Here is a 15282-nt window from a genome sequence, read left to right on the forward strand (position 1 = left end):
GTTCTCTGTTCTGTTTCTTTCCAAACAACAAGATGAACAGGGAAATATGTCTAATCATTTTCACTTGGTAGCAGAAAACAGTAATTGAAACTATTTATCTATTTTAGGCTTTGAAACATTCTATATTTTAACCAAAATCTAATTTACCTTAATATAGATATTTTTAGGAAGTCACGGCTGGCTGTTTCTGCAAATTTTTGTATCAGGAGAAAAGTAGGTTATATATCTCAAAACATAATACTATTAGGGAGGTTCTAGTAAATGTAATTATCAATTTATTTCACAAACACATATTTTTAAACAGATTACTGAGATGACAAATGGCCCCAAATGATTAAATTTTCTACAAGGAAGCACGAGTCTCTTACTGGAAAGATTTCTCTTTCTTCTAGATGTTTAGTTTTCCTTCAGAATACAGAAAAACTTCAAAATAGATGCACCCACATAAATATACACCCTATAACAATATATATTAGCATATATTAATTTTTATAAGGTAACAGCACTAGCTTCATACCCATAATCAAATATTTTAATATATTTCATAATGTCAGTCATTACTGGTTACTGTTAAGTTATGTATTATATTTTCCATAGCTATTATAATCATTATGTCAAATGAAGTTACAATGACAGTTCTTATTTATGGAGACATTTATTGATAAATGTTGCTTTTATTATTGTGATCAAGTTATATTCAGCTGGAAAGCCATGTGTTAGTTAGTTAAAATAAGTATAAATATCAGTATAAAATTTTGAGTAAAAATATGTGCCCTGTCCCTGTCTGAAACTTATAATTTACTGTCTTTCTGTAATCAAAACTGTTAGGATTGTACCTGTAAGCCCAGAAAAGATAGGTAGTTCAGAAGGTAAAATAAATGGAATGAAGAAATACCAGAATGGAGAAAATGGCATATTGTTGCTGAAGTGAATAGAAATTATAAAATTTGAGGAGTGGTATGAACAAGCTATTTCAAAACTTTCCTTTTATGTATAAACCTGATTTTGATTTTTTTTGGGAACATAATATTTCAGATCATTAGGAATTCCTTAATACAATAATTTACGTTTTCTGGAGTCTGAAATCTTATTTCTGATAATTTTATGCCCATAGTGAGAGGGGCAAAGTAAGATTACTCAGAATTGAATTTCCCCATCTTCTTCTTATGAAGTCTCGACAGCCCTGCTTCATTTAGTTAACCATATGGTTGTTTTTTTCTTTTTTTTAAAGAAACTAAATTGGTTTCTAAGGCACACATCACAGAAGCTGAGGAGGACTCTAAGGTCCTGAATGTAACAAGCTGCCACTTGTGAGCTTGCTGGGGGCTCTACTGAATTCCACATGAAGACTCTGAGAATCAGAAATAAGCAACGGGAACACATTCATAAGAGACTTAACATAATAAATATCTACTGTGGATACTCAAGTTCAACATGAGTGGAAATGATTAAAAGAGGATAAATAAAATAAAATATGCCTCATAATTGTATTTCAATTGAAAACTTTAAAGTATTCCTTACATATCAAAGAAGACAAGTGAAGTTTTTAAATACTGGAAACAATTTTTAACATAATTTTTGCACAATGTTTCTGAAATGATTGCCAAAGCAGAACACCAATATAAAAAGGCATGCGTACCTAATCTCATATTCATTACTGGCTTGATTATCTTCTATTGCCAAATCCCTGTTTCTGTAACAGCTTTTCAAGGCTTTTGCTATTTAAAAAAGTCTTGATGGAAAACACTCTGCTGAGGAAAACTGGGTCACTGTACTTCCCTCCCCAGAAGACTGTCTTCCAGGTCTAGGAATGGCAGCTCACAAGTGAGTACATTGATCATGCAGTGATGTTCTGGAGGACATTCCTCTAGATCCCTCAAAGAGACCATTCTCTTCAAAACAAGATGCTTATGACCAAAATCTAGGTCTAGGTCAAACCAAATGCAAAGAACCCCTCACATAGCACTGTATGACTTTTTGGATTGACTGCATTAAACTATACCAGTTGGCTTACTTCCTCAAATGGAAATTTGTGGTGATGCTATTTGTGGTAGTTTTCAAAATACTTGATACTCTATTTTTCAAGAGTAAAACCATATAAAATCAATAACCAATAATTTTGATGAAGAGATATGTTCGTTCTCACCTTTCATAACCTATACTATTTCAGTTTCTTTCATGTCTTACCATTTGTGATTTTAAAATAGGAATGTAAAGACCTGTGACTTGCACAAATTTTGTTTGGGGGTACTTTCAGTTTTACATATAAGACAGTGCTCTACAATTATTTCAGTTGCTTAGATTGCAAAAAATCCACTCTCCTACTGGTTGTTATATAGATTTAAAAAAAAAACTTTTTAGGTTGGTTTCATTATTTATTTCCATTTTTAAAAAGCACGTTGTTATTCTATGAAAATTTCTTTTCATGACAAAACTCTTGAAAACATGTTGAGATGCCTATCCTTCTGGCAGGATAAGTACCTTTGTGTGTTAGCTATTTTCTTGTTCCATTGTCTGATATTCTGCACATCTGCACATGTAACTATCCTGCATTAAATACAGATGATGTACCATCCTCCTTAGCATACAGACGGTGACTCAGTCATAAAATACAGGCAATATTGATATTGTTCTCTTTTCATTGTGCAGGATTTCTTTAAACCTAAAATGTTGTTTTTTAAGTTTTCATCATTAAAATTGATTTAATCACCAACGCCCTTGAAGATATATATTATCTTTGTAAATATTATTCCTCTTGAATATTATTCCTCTTAAAACTCAAAATGTTAAGTAGGAAAGGCTATGATAGTGATACTTGCTAAATATTTTTATTTTATAAAACACAACAAGTCATCAGGATTTTTCAATTAATTTTCATCACTCCCGAAAAATGTGTTGTTTTTCTCCATATGCTTTTCTTTCTGAATTTTCATGTAGTTTGCTCTGCTCTTCTGAGTTTTTATTTGGTGTCTTGTCTTCCATGCCCATTACTGACTATCATTCTTTCCTATGCGTTTATTATTTTGCAGTCTTTATTATACTTTCCGGCTAGAACATTACTAGTAATATGAATATTTTGGAATCAGATACCAGAAAATTACATGGCTTGTATTGTGTGTATGTGTGTATGTGTTTGTACAGCAAGTTCTCTCATTGGCCTAGAGCTTAGATGACTAGGGCAGGCTGGCTGCCCAGGCAGCCCCAGAGATATAACTACTTCTGCTTCCTAGCACTAGAATTACAAGTGTGCTCCACCACATACAGCTTTTCCACTTGGGTACCTGGGATAGACACAGGTCTTCATGATTGTAAAGCCGGCACTGTTTGAATTAAAATAACTCCCCAGCCCTGATGCAAGTCATCAGCAAAGACTCCAGTCACATTGGAAAGAAGAGTCAGGGTATGGTAGAATTTCACCGGAAACCGCTCTGGCCAAAGAGGAGTACATGTTTTCAGAAGACTCGAGGGGAGACTGGGTTGTGATGTCACTTGCAAAACAAGTGACAAGCAAGTGCTAGTCTATTAGGAAGCAGCAATTATGTAAGAATTAAAAGATCAGAATCATAACTTTATGTAAAAAATAATAGTGAAAACATTTTTAATTTTTTGCTACTCAGTGTTTTGGTCCTATGCAGAATTATGTCCTATGCATAGGACATAACTCAATTTCTTTAAAACATCAAACACATATTTAGCTTTTAATCTAATGTTACACATCCTAAGTATATTTTTTTCTTAAAAGTACTAAATGCTAGCTACTAACATATCCTAACGTATGTTCATTACAATTGCATACTATGCATGTCATTAAAAAATTAAGCTTAAGCCAAATCAAGTACTGAGTTAAGTTACAAAAGAAAAATAATGGATTTTCCCAAAGTGGAAATAAAACCTGAAGCAGTAGAAAAACTATTGCAAATACACAGTTATCATATTTTAATCAGTAATAACAAAATTAGCAAGGAGTAGGGCTACTGACTAAATTTAAAATGTCATGTTCCAAATGATCTTGATTAATACTTCCAAAACAATGATTCATTTTTTTAGCTAAATTTTGAATATACATATACATGCATTATAACAAATATATGCTTATTTTTATTTTCAAGTTATTTTATATATTTCTTTATTCACCATTTAATAAAACTGTCATTTTTCTCCTTTCACATGAACTCTAGTTTCATTTTCTACATAAATTATATTTTAAGATCAATTCTAATTTCTTAGAAACTTACTCTCTCCTCCTCCCCCTGATTCCACTCCCTCTGCCTCCATCATAAAAAAAAATCTCATGTGGTCCAGGATGGTCTGGAACTCAGTATGCTACAAAAGACATTTTAAATTTGGATCCTTGTGTGTTCCTTGGGTTCTTTTCCTTTTGTTTGTTTTGTTCTGTTCCAATGTTTTTGTTCCATCTTCTGATGCTTCATTTTATTTTATTTTTATCCCTCAGAAGCCCAGAGGTGAGGCTACAGGGGAGTGGAAACATTTTCATTCCTCAAATGGAGCAGGTTCATTTACCTCACTTATTTGGATATAATGTGTTCTCTTTCTCTTTGCCCCTCAAACTCAGGGTTTGAAAAGTTTGATCTCTAGCTAGTGATTCTTTCTTGGAAGGGTCTGGAAATTTTAGGTGATGGAACTTGGCTGAAGGAAGTAGTGAACTGGTGTTTATTTTGTTTTAGGAGTGTAAGGACTCTCTCTCTCTCTCTCTCTCTCTCTCTCTCTCTCTCTCTCTCTCTCTCTCTCCCTTCCCTTCTCCCCCTCTCTGTTTCTGCTTTTCTATTATAAATTAGGAATTAGGTAGCCTCTATCACACACTTGTACCACCATCATGTTCTTCCTTTTTATGGGCTCAGAATCTAAGGGCCAAGGACTGTAGTCTGACGGTCTGAAGTCTCTGAAACCTGGAAACAAAGCAAATCCTTCCTCTTCTAAATTGACTTCTCCAGTATCTGATTACATTGATGGATAGCTGACTCATGGGGACAAATAGCTTTTCTCTGGGGTGGGGAATTCATTCCCTAGATTTATTCAATCTAGACACTTACAGCATTTTAAAAAATATGTATGTATGCTCATATGAGAACAAATATGTCTGTTTTTGGACAATGCTTAGGCAAGCCAATAAGTTGCACTCTTCCACAGCCTCCCCATCAGATCCTGCCTCCAGCATTCTTCCCTGAATTCTCTGTATGATGAACTAGGAACTTTAAGGTGAAATAAACCATTTCCTCTCCAAAAGCAAAATAGAGGAACGAAAGAAAAATAATTTCTGATCCTCCTTCTTCTACCTGGGATACAGACAGTTATCACACCATGCCAAACTTATGTTTTAATATATATTATATATATATATACATGTATGTATACACACATGCATACATAATATACATACATATATATATACACACACATTATATATTATACATATTGTTTGTTAGTCTGAGTAATTGTTTATTTTGTTTGATTCATATCACTGTTTCTAAGTCAAAAGCAGCTGCTTCTAAACCAGATGGGAGATTAGCTGATTGGGTTTGCAGCCAACCCTTCCTAAGTAGCTTTCATAATTAATATTGTGGGTTATTGTTGGGGCTAGAGAATGGCCATAAAGCTGAAAGCAGGCCACTTCCTGGGACAGGGTCAAAGTTTCAGGCCAGCTGTGAGGGTAGAAAAACAGATATAAGCATAATTTATCCGTCTAACAGGATTTAGCCTTAGATAATAATCCAGAAGAGAGGAGTCATGCAAACCTTCATTTTCTCTAGTAATTCATATCAATAAAGGAAAATTTGTATCAGGAAAGATGCACTGAGCTGAGGGTCAGCACAAAGAAAGCCAGAGCCTGTGTGGAACTGTAAGTAAAAAATCATTCAAAGATTTTAAAACATCATACACATGATAGTAAAGACATATTTTATATATCTCTAACTAAACCTGTCTGTCTTTGTATCTGCTCTCTCTCTCTCTCTGTCTTATCTCTGTGTGTGTGTGTGTTTGTTACAATGCTTTACTTTTTCCTTCCTCTAAGAATAGGGATATGATAAAGAACACAATAAGAAGGTTGTGATGCCAACAACATTCAGTGTTAACCTCCTCCATTGCAGTTGCTTTATTCTGGCTGTCTCTAACGTTAAGTCTCTAACTTAACGATGGTTAAGTTTTTAACTGGGGGTCACTGGCATTTAGCAGTCCAGTAGCCCATCTCCCTCCTCCTCTCTCAATAAGATCTCAGCAAAATGAAAAGTCTTTCGTTACAGAGCCAGTTCCTTTAATTTGAACTTCATGTTAAATTTTAATTTTTGTGAGTAGAAGTCAAGGGTCTGAATAGAGAAATACTTGATATGCAAAAAAATGTTGTGGATTCCTGCTGTGAAAAACCCAGGTAACCATTACATATATAGAAAGAAGGGACAAAAATCTACACTGTGCTGAGAAAGACAAAATAATAACTCAGAATGCAAATACATATGTTGTAATTTACTCTTGAAAGGGCTTTTACTCCCTTTGGTTTGTTCATGTAGCTATGACGAAGTGTGCAACATTTCTTACCTGGAATCCCCAAGTAATATCCCGTCGTGAAATTCGCTTTGAAGCCCTTTCTTGCCCCACTTACGCTTGTGATGAAAAGCACAGTCATTCTGTTGGTGGTAGAGAACACGTCCTTCACAGGGCCAGGTCCTGTGTACACAGCTGTCCGCAAGGGAAGAGAGACTGTGAGATGTTTGAATCTCAGAGATACACGAAGAATTTTACCTCTGTCTTCTAGGTCGGACTCCATGCAGCATGGCTCACCAAAAGCATGTGCTTATTCTTATAGTTTAGATGCTGATTCTTAACTGCTTTGTTCTATTAGAAGCATAAAAGCAATTCCAGAACAAAACAATTTCTATCTACATGTTACAGTATAATTTAGATCTCCTTCTGGAATTTTTATTTCTTTTGATTTGTGGGAATAATTAGAAGTAAAATAATAAATTGCTGTTTTCCTTGATCATATAATCAGTGTTTTTTTTATTAGAAACACAATTTAACCTGAAAAATGAAATAAAGAGCAACCATTCGAAATATGTTTACAAATGCATATACTGATCCAGATGAATGTTCCCTAATTCTTGCCGGTCCCCAAAGGATTTCATTGTTGATTTATTCTGTTTATGACTCTGATAATTCATTCCAGAAAGCTGTGTTCTAGAACTTTGTGGGATTTTGCTGATATGTCTGGGGAATCCTCATTATTATCCTTGTCCTGCAGAGGTTGGAGTCTCATGGTGAGTCTTCATTCATTTGTCACAATTTTAATATAATAATGCCTTGATTTAAATAACTCCGGCAAGATTTTATCATAAGTGATGAATGAGTCACAAGAACAGCTAGATAAAACCATGTCTGTGGTGAAGAACAATAGTTCATGCTTCTAAGTTGAACATTTAAGCATCTTCCTAATTTAATATTTGGCTTACATTACCAAATGGTAGTTCTTTCTTAAAAATTAATGGCTAAATAATATAATATAATCTTATGTTTGGCTAATAACTTTTAAATATGCTAATATGTATTTTGTTGAGCAGATACAATTATTTCTCATGTAAGTTACAAAGTAATAGCCAATAGAAATAGAATAAACATTGGCTAACTTTTGTATCGTTCTCAGCTGCTACAGACAATAACAAGCAAAACAAGGATATAATATAAAATGAAATTGCTTAAATTTTTTTATAGAAACAGAATTTGGATATTTTATTGTCAAAGGAAATCTGGTTTAACAATTATCTTTAAGCACCTGATGTATACAGAATTCATAAAAACTACTTAATAGTTTACACATGGCATGTGTGTTTATAGTTAATTATTGCCGACTTTTAAGAACTGTAATGCAAACATATCAGTCCTGATTAGCAACAAATATTCTAGAAGAGTATAATGTCATCATTGAAAAGATGTTCCATATGAAAACACAATATGGTCTGGGAGCACTTGAGGGAGGAGAAATCATAATCACAATATATTGTATGAAAAAAGTCTATTTTCAATAAACTGAAAATCTTCAACATGTTACCCTGCTATTATATTTTCATGTTGCCAATTGTAAAGTTCATATATCTGCTTCAAAGCGCTCTCTCTGTGCATTAAGTATCTTGAGCTATACAACTTCCAGAGGGTTCAAATTTCAGTCTTACCTAAGAGCAAGGAGTCAACTTCTCCCCCATCTCTCACTTCAACCACATCATTGATATTTTCTAAATCAAATTCTTGAAAGTGAAGTTGGATATTTTTTCCCTTTTGTGCATTTAAATTCCATACACCTTGCAGACAACAAACAACAACAATTAGTTTACATCTTTGCATTTGTATTAAGTCTTCAAAGTCTTATTTATTTTCATTGATTTGTTTTGTTTGGAGCTAAGAAAACTAATATATTAGTTTGGACTTAAATATGTATTGTAACAATTCAATTAAATTTGATATAAACTCACCATAATTAAATTTATTTTATACAAAATAAAATACTTTATTCAAAGGTTTTAAATATACAATTAATGCCATAGTATAAAGTTTATGAACATCAATAGCTATTAATAGTCTACCTCAATTCACTTAATTTTCTTTATTTTTTTGCATTGTGTGTGTGTGGGGCGGAAGGGGTTAAGCTCCCACAGTGCACAGAAGACAACTTACTGGGGTAGTTCTCTCTTTCCACCACTGAGGTTTCAAGGATCAAACAAAGGACATAGGCTTAATGGCAAGCATCTTTACCTGATAACCCATCTATTCAGCTCCAGTTCACCTAATTTTCCAAGATCAAATAGGTAAACTCTAAAATTTATTTGAAAGTTTCTCTAATTAAAAACATTCCATGCTGTTACTTCTTTTTTTAAAAAAAAAAAAAAATGTGTGCTTCAATGAATGTTCCTCGTTTTCATGAGTTTTTGAGATGATTTAAAATTCAGAATCTCTTTTGTACCATTTATTCCTCCAGTTTGAGTATCCTCATTCATACTTAAGGAATCAACACTCATCTATAGAGCACTGGCCTTTTCAAATATTTGCAATTTACATCATACACTTTGTTTGAGAAATAAACAGATTTTCAGAAGTATTTATTGTATATGGAACATACACACACACACACACACACACACACACACACACACACACACACACAGGTCTGTTCTTTGGAAAATTCCTGGGTCTTCTCTCCATCTTAGGTAAGGGCAGCACCATGTGTAGACTCACCCCTGGCTGTTCATATCTTCTATTGCATGCAATCAATCTCCATAAACTTTAATCCCGTCTCCTATGCCCATCACTCATAGTCAGTTCTCAACATTCTTTGTTCTAACGGACTGTCAGTTCTGATGTTCTAATTGGAGATGCTGCTGACACTCTTCTTCTCACTCTCTGTTTCTGATATATAGACAGATTGATCTGTCCAAAATGCAAGTTTTATTCTATCATGCTTTTCAAGCAAATTTCTGGAAATTTCCTCTTTTTTTCTCATAAAAATACTCAAGTCCCATAACACAGGGAAAATTTCTTCATATTGCCACTTTAACCAAGTACAGTTATTGAGTTTGCCTTAAAGAGCCAAGAAAGTCCTGATTTCTTGGACTAGTCTGTGAAGGACCTCATGTCCCTCTACAATGCCATATCACTCTTATTTTAGTGGTATCTTGAACATTTGTAACACTTGACCCTTTATCTGAGGGTCTTACCAGACACTAACATTGTTTAATTGATAAGTAAAGTTCTTGGTAAACATTTGATGAATAAAAGAACTACAAACAACGAAGGAATGTTGAGAAAAGGAGAAATAGTCTTCCCCTGGGTAAAGCACATCAGTGGGTTGTCCAAGACCAAGTGATTAGCCCCGAAAACACACATATATATCAGTATAATGTTACTTATAGTACTTACACACATATATGCTTATATATACATATATACATGTAAAAGCAGTTCATGAAAAAGAAGCCATGAATTTGACAGAGAGTAGGTAGGGGTATATTGGAGTGTTTGGAAGGAGGAAAGGGAAGGGGGAAATTATGTAATCACATATAATCTCAAAAATAAAAGCAATAAAACTCCATTAGTTTTTTTCAATGACTTTTAGAGTTTTTAAATCTTTATGCAAAAGAAATAATTACAAGTTGTCTTCAGCATGAAGTATTTAGTAGGGAAGATAATCTTTGCTTCCACATTCAGATTATGTTAGGCAAATGTCTACCTATTCATTTGCCCTTGTGACCTCTATTTTCTTTGAAACTGTTATACATTTCTTTGTGCAGAGAGGCTCACATTTTAAAATCCTCTTTCCACTGTTATTGTTATGTTCATGGTATTGGCTCAATACTGCATTTGAGTCCTAACTAGGCACAGGGAAAAAACATGGCTGTTTCACAGCCCATGCCTCCTAAATTACAATCTTTGTGAAAATAGGATGGAGAATGTGGATTTGTAGTACAGATTCTACAGTCTTCAGATAACCATCATGCATTTCTCTATGTAGTTACACTAGCCCAGAGTTAGCTTTTGTACAATATTTTGTAGGTTGCTTTCTTTAAATTTTGACATTTCATCAGCCCCCAATCAGCTTCCTCATCAGTAATAGGAGTCTAATCATGTTACTGTGGTTGTATTCTTCATTGAATCTAGTATGCATTTTCTAAAGGTGAAGATATTACGTTGGCTGTTTTCACCTGTTGCATTGGCTTTGTTCTGTGAAACTTCAAGCTTTCTGCACACTTCTCTAGGGATTATATGCATGAGCTAGGAAATTGATGAGAGAAATATATGGAGCAAGGGTGACTGCATTAAGGGCATTACTTTTATGTTTTTATTCTGGAATTACAATAGTAAAAATGTTCTGTAAAGAATAATTGTGAGAATGGACTGAAAACGTGCATAGTGAACACTATTACTTTGTCTTCACTTTAAAAGATAGCAATGAAAAGTAGGCTACAAATCTGAAAGAAATCAGAGAAGGGTATATGGGAGGGTTTGGAGGGGGTAAAGCAATGTGGGGGGGATGATGTAATTATAAATACTCTCAAAAATGAAATAATTAAGGAAGTATTTCACAGGTAGACATGTTACTGTGTCCATTTTGACAAATTCATAATCTGCTTCACTATGTTAAGGAGGGGCATAACCTATTATGTACATTTTTCCTTGGTAACCCAGGAAAGAAAAGACTCACAGAAAGCTTGATTAGGGTAGATGTCTGGAAAGTTTGGAGAACTGAATGTTGTATTTGGCTCCCATAATTCAAAAGGTCCCCCGCAGTCAGCTGCAATGGATGAGGAAAGAGGTGTTAGCAGCACTGTATCTATTCCACAGATACCTTACTAGATGCCAGGCATTGTAAAAATACATTTCCCAGAATGCTAGTTTTGACAGAGGCATTTTACAAGTTGTATAAGTTGTTAGGGAAACATGTTAGTACTTTGGTGTCTTTACTAGAAAAGATCTAAAAAACTTTGTATTCTTATTTCCTTTATAAGTTTCAAGAGATGATAATAGTGTTTAGGATTGCCCATATTTATTTGACCAATGGAAATACTTTGCAAAACACAAGAGATAAAATCATACCTGCAGAAAAACATGAATATTTATAGTAGAGCAAATCCCATCCCTGCCACCATCCAAGAAGGACCAGTGCTGGTGTGTCACTGATCTAGCAACACAAATGTCCCTATGATTTATTCTTAAGGTATTTAGCATAAATGTTGATAAATATTGAAGCATGTGGTAGTCAGGAAGGTGAGTGACACTTTCTCTTCCTGTTTATAATTCTTCTGAGGGAAAGCATATTAGCACACATCTATGATCCAAGATCTTAAAACATGGAAGCAGGAGGCTTTGAAATTCAAGACCTTTTTATGCTACATGAGAACCTATACACAACACTCCCCACCAAAAGAAAAAAAAAAACACAATAAAACAACTTTTAGTTTTGTTTTCTAGTTAGATCTGTTACTCAGCATTTTTCAACAATTGGGATTCCCAGGGCTTAACTAAATTTTATTATAAAATGAGAGCCTACATCTTCCAGTTCAGACTGTGATTAGGTATGTTAACATTCTAATATACTGAGTGCATTTTATTTTCTTTTTATTCATTAGAAACAAGTCTAAAACAGTTTAAGAATTCATTGTTTTAGGGACCCTGATTATGATATTTGTTACCATTGTTATATTAAAAAATGATTTCCCAGATTTAAGTAGCCTGATTTAACTCTATGATGTATTTTCCTTTTAGTGAAGGCATATAAGGCTAGAATTTTTTTATACTCAATAAATTAGAAATGAAATTGGAAGAGGGATAATTAAACCAACTATATCCATGCAGAGTCTTTGATCATACCTTCTTTCTAGTAATAATTTTCCACACATATCATCAGCCTTCTTTAGCTAAACCACTTGAACTTCTTGTGAATGTGTGCACATGCATGCATGTTTGTATATGTGAGATTTTGTGTGTACGCATGTGTGTATGAGTATGTTTGTATTTGTTTGATTATGTACTTGTGCATGTGGATGCATGTGTTTGTGAACTAATGTGATTTCTGTCCATGTGTTTGTATGTGTGTGGGTTCTATTCATAAGCATGTGTTCATGTGTGTGCACTTATGAGTGTGTGTAGACAAGTGTAGTTCTGTATGTTTGTGTGTGAATGTATCTTTGCATATGTGTGTGTTCATGTGAATGGGTTCAGTGTAAACTTGTGTGCATTTGTGCATAGCATATTTGTCTGTGTGCATGTTAGAACATGTATGTGTTTGTGAGTGTATATTTGTGTTAGTGGGTATGTAGTTTGTGTGCAATTGGTTTGCGTTTAAATGTGTATGTTGTATATTCATGAGTGTGAATGTGTGTGTTTGTTTATATCATGGGTATATGTGTACTCATAAGTGAACTTGCATATGTGTGTTTGTGTATGTGTTTATATATAAGTGTGTGTACATGTTTGCACACACATCATTGTGTTTCAGTTTTTATGTGTGTATACGTGCATATAAGTGTATATGCAAGTGTATGTACTGGTGTATATGTATATGTGTTTGTGTGTTCATGAAAGTGTACTTCTACATGTGTTTCCATGTGTTTGCATGTGTATATGTGTGCATGTATATTTGTGTGAATATGTGTGTTTTTGTGTATTCACAAGTATGTTGTATATGTATATTTATGAATGTTAATGTGTAAGGGTATGTACATGTACATGTGTGTGCCTATCTGTGTTTAAGTATGTGTGTGCATGTTTGTGTCAATGAGTCCATGTGGCTGTGTGAGTAAATTTGTACATGTATACGTGTCTGTGTACAGATGAACATGTGAATACACGTGCTTTGGTGGTTTTTTTCTTACATGAATGTGTGTTTTATGGGTATGTTCATGCACATGTGTATGTGTTGTGTGCATGTATGTATGCTTTACGTATGGCTGATTGTGTACAAGTGTGTTTTCATGTGTACATTTCTATTTTCCCCATTTTCTCTTTAGAGAGTTGGGAAATTTCTAAGTCAAACACTGCTAATATTACATAGCTGGTATTTTGAGAACAGTTTGAATTTTTACATAACTGAAAACTTAACCACGTATGTGAGAAAGATGAATAGGTGGGATTTTAATAAACTCACAGCCAAAACTAAAGTGATGTCAGCTGTTAAGCCTAATCAGGCAGATAGTTTACTCAGCATTTATTCTGCAAACAGAAGTGTCAGGCAGGTCGCTCCCTTAATGCACTTACGAAGCCCTTTTTGAAAGATATTCGAACTATAATTTCACATCCAATCACTGACCAGAAATACTCCTTTGATCTTTGTATGGAAGATGCTTCCGTGGCTGCCTCCATGTCAATGACTGTAAGAAATTACCAAATCGCCTCGTGCCACTGTGGCTGTTGCAGTACAACTTATTTTAATGGCGGCGTTGCCATAGTGGGTGGAGCACATGATTCTTAGGAGAGCCACAGGCTGATGAGGCATGACTCTAGAAACTGCAGTCATCCTGTGCTATCAGGTGACCGACGGCAGCACGCGCAATGGGAGTAAAGCCGCCTGACTGCCCTCGAGGGTCTGTCCATGAACAGGATTGGATTCTCACTTTTAATATTCTAGGTGCTGTGCTTTCAGATGTTTGCGCTTTCATTAATCTCTTCTCATGTTATAGAAATTTCCACCACACGCACGATGTGTTTGTGCAGCATTCTCCAAGGTAGTTTTCAAAGATGGATTCTGTTGGTAACCTCTACTTAAGGCTAACACGTCTGACGTATGTGTCCATATGGAGGTGTATCCAGGAGGCAAGCAAGAGGCGAGCCCAACTCTCTTATAGTGAGAGTTTGAATTAAACACGTGGAAGAAAAAAGAAATGAAGACATAATTTCACTTACTAACACTCTCCTGATTGGTACCCATATAGGGGGAAGTAGTAGATGTAACGAGAAATAATAAATCACATTGAATTTATGTGAAAGTAATTTTTAATGTCCTCAATTATTATCTATTATTTTAGTAATACACAATAAGTCTTTTAATATTATATGAAACATGTTAATAAGTTTGGGTTATAATCTAAAATTTAATCTCCCATGAGAATTTGGGGTCCAATTTTTAAAAATTAATAGTTTTAGTACATAATTATTAACTATTGATAATGTGAATGTTTTTACCAAACTTATGACTAATTGGTTTAAATGTTTATTCTTAAACATTAAATTTTATTTGTTCTTAAAATAAATCTATACGATGATAACACTAAATGAGGCTAGTTGTTGTCAAGGTAAAGAGATGAAGGCAAAACATACCAGGAAAAAGTTCTTTGATGAAGGAGTCTATGAATGCAATTAATATCTGTGCGTACTAGGGGCTGAGTGTTAAGTTGAAAAAACACCAAAGAATTATGGTCTGCAAAGAAAGGCTGAGACAGCCTGAGTGCAGATTGGTTTCCACATGGAGATCTTGTCAAGTTGTTTAGTAATGTTTTTCAAATTAACTCTTACTGTGTGTTAAGAAATGAAAGATGGCTTAAATCAGGACATAATAGAGAAAAAAAAATCTTAGAACTACTGAACATTAAAATGGCTAACGCTATTTTTTTTCCTAATTAGTTGAGAACCCCAGAAATCAGAGACTGGAGTGCATATTTCTTTTTGTCTAGACTTTCTGTACTTTTTTCACAGAGCTTCAGAACTGTTTTTTAAATTAGTATGATGTTTGTATAACAGAATATTAGCGCTTATAAACTTCTGTAAGTCGAGAGTACCCATATTGAAATT

At 34.2% G+C, this 15282-nt stretch overlaps 1 protein-coding gene across 2 annotated transcripts in view; it reads right to left on the reverse strand.

Moving 5' to 3' along the window:
• Positions 1–15282, reverse strand: part of Tmprss15 (transmembrane serine protease 15) — a 112184-nt gene that overhangs the window by 37125 nt on the left and 59777 nt on the right. For both annotated transcript variants that reach the window (XM_052739824.1, XM_052739823.1), the window contains 3 exons: positions 11201–11290; positions 8181–8306; positions 6553–6693 (listed from right to left, as the gene is read on the reverse strand). In XM_052739824.1, the coding sequence (XP_052595784.1) occupies positions 6553–6693; positions 8181–8306; positions 11201–11290 (357 nt within the window). The remainder of the gene's footprint in view (positions 1–6552; positions 6694–8180; positions 8307–11200; positions 11291–15282) is intronic.

This window comes from Peromyscus californicus, unplaced genomic scaffold (genome assembly GCF_007827085.1).
Source record: "Peromyscus californicus insignis strain IS unplaced genomic scaffold, ASM782708v3 Scaffold_16__1_contigs__length_79575227, whole genome shotgun sequence".
In the NCBI taxonomy this organism is placed as follows: Eukaryota; Metazoa; Chordata; class Mammalia; order Rodentia; family Cricetidae; genus Peromyscus; species Peromyscus californicus.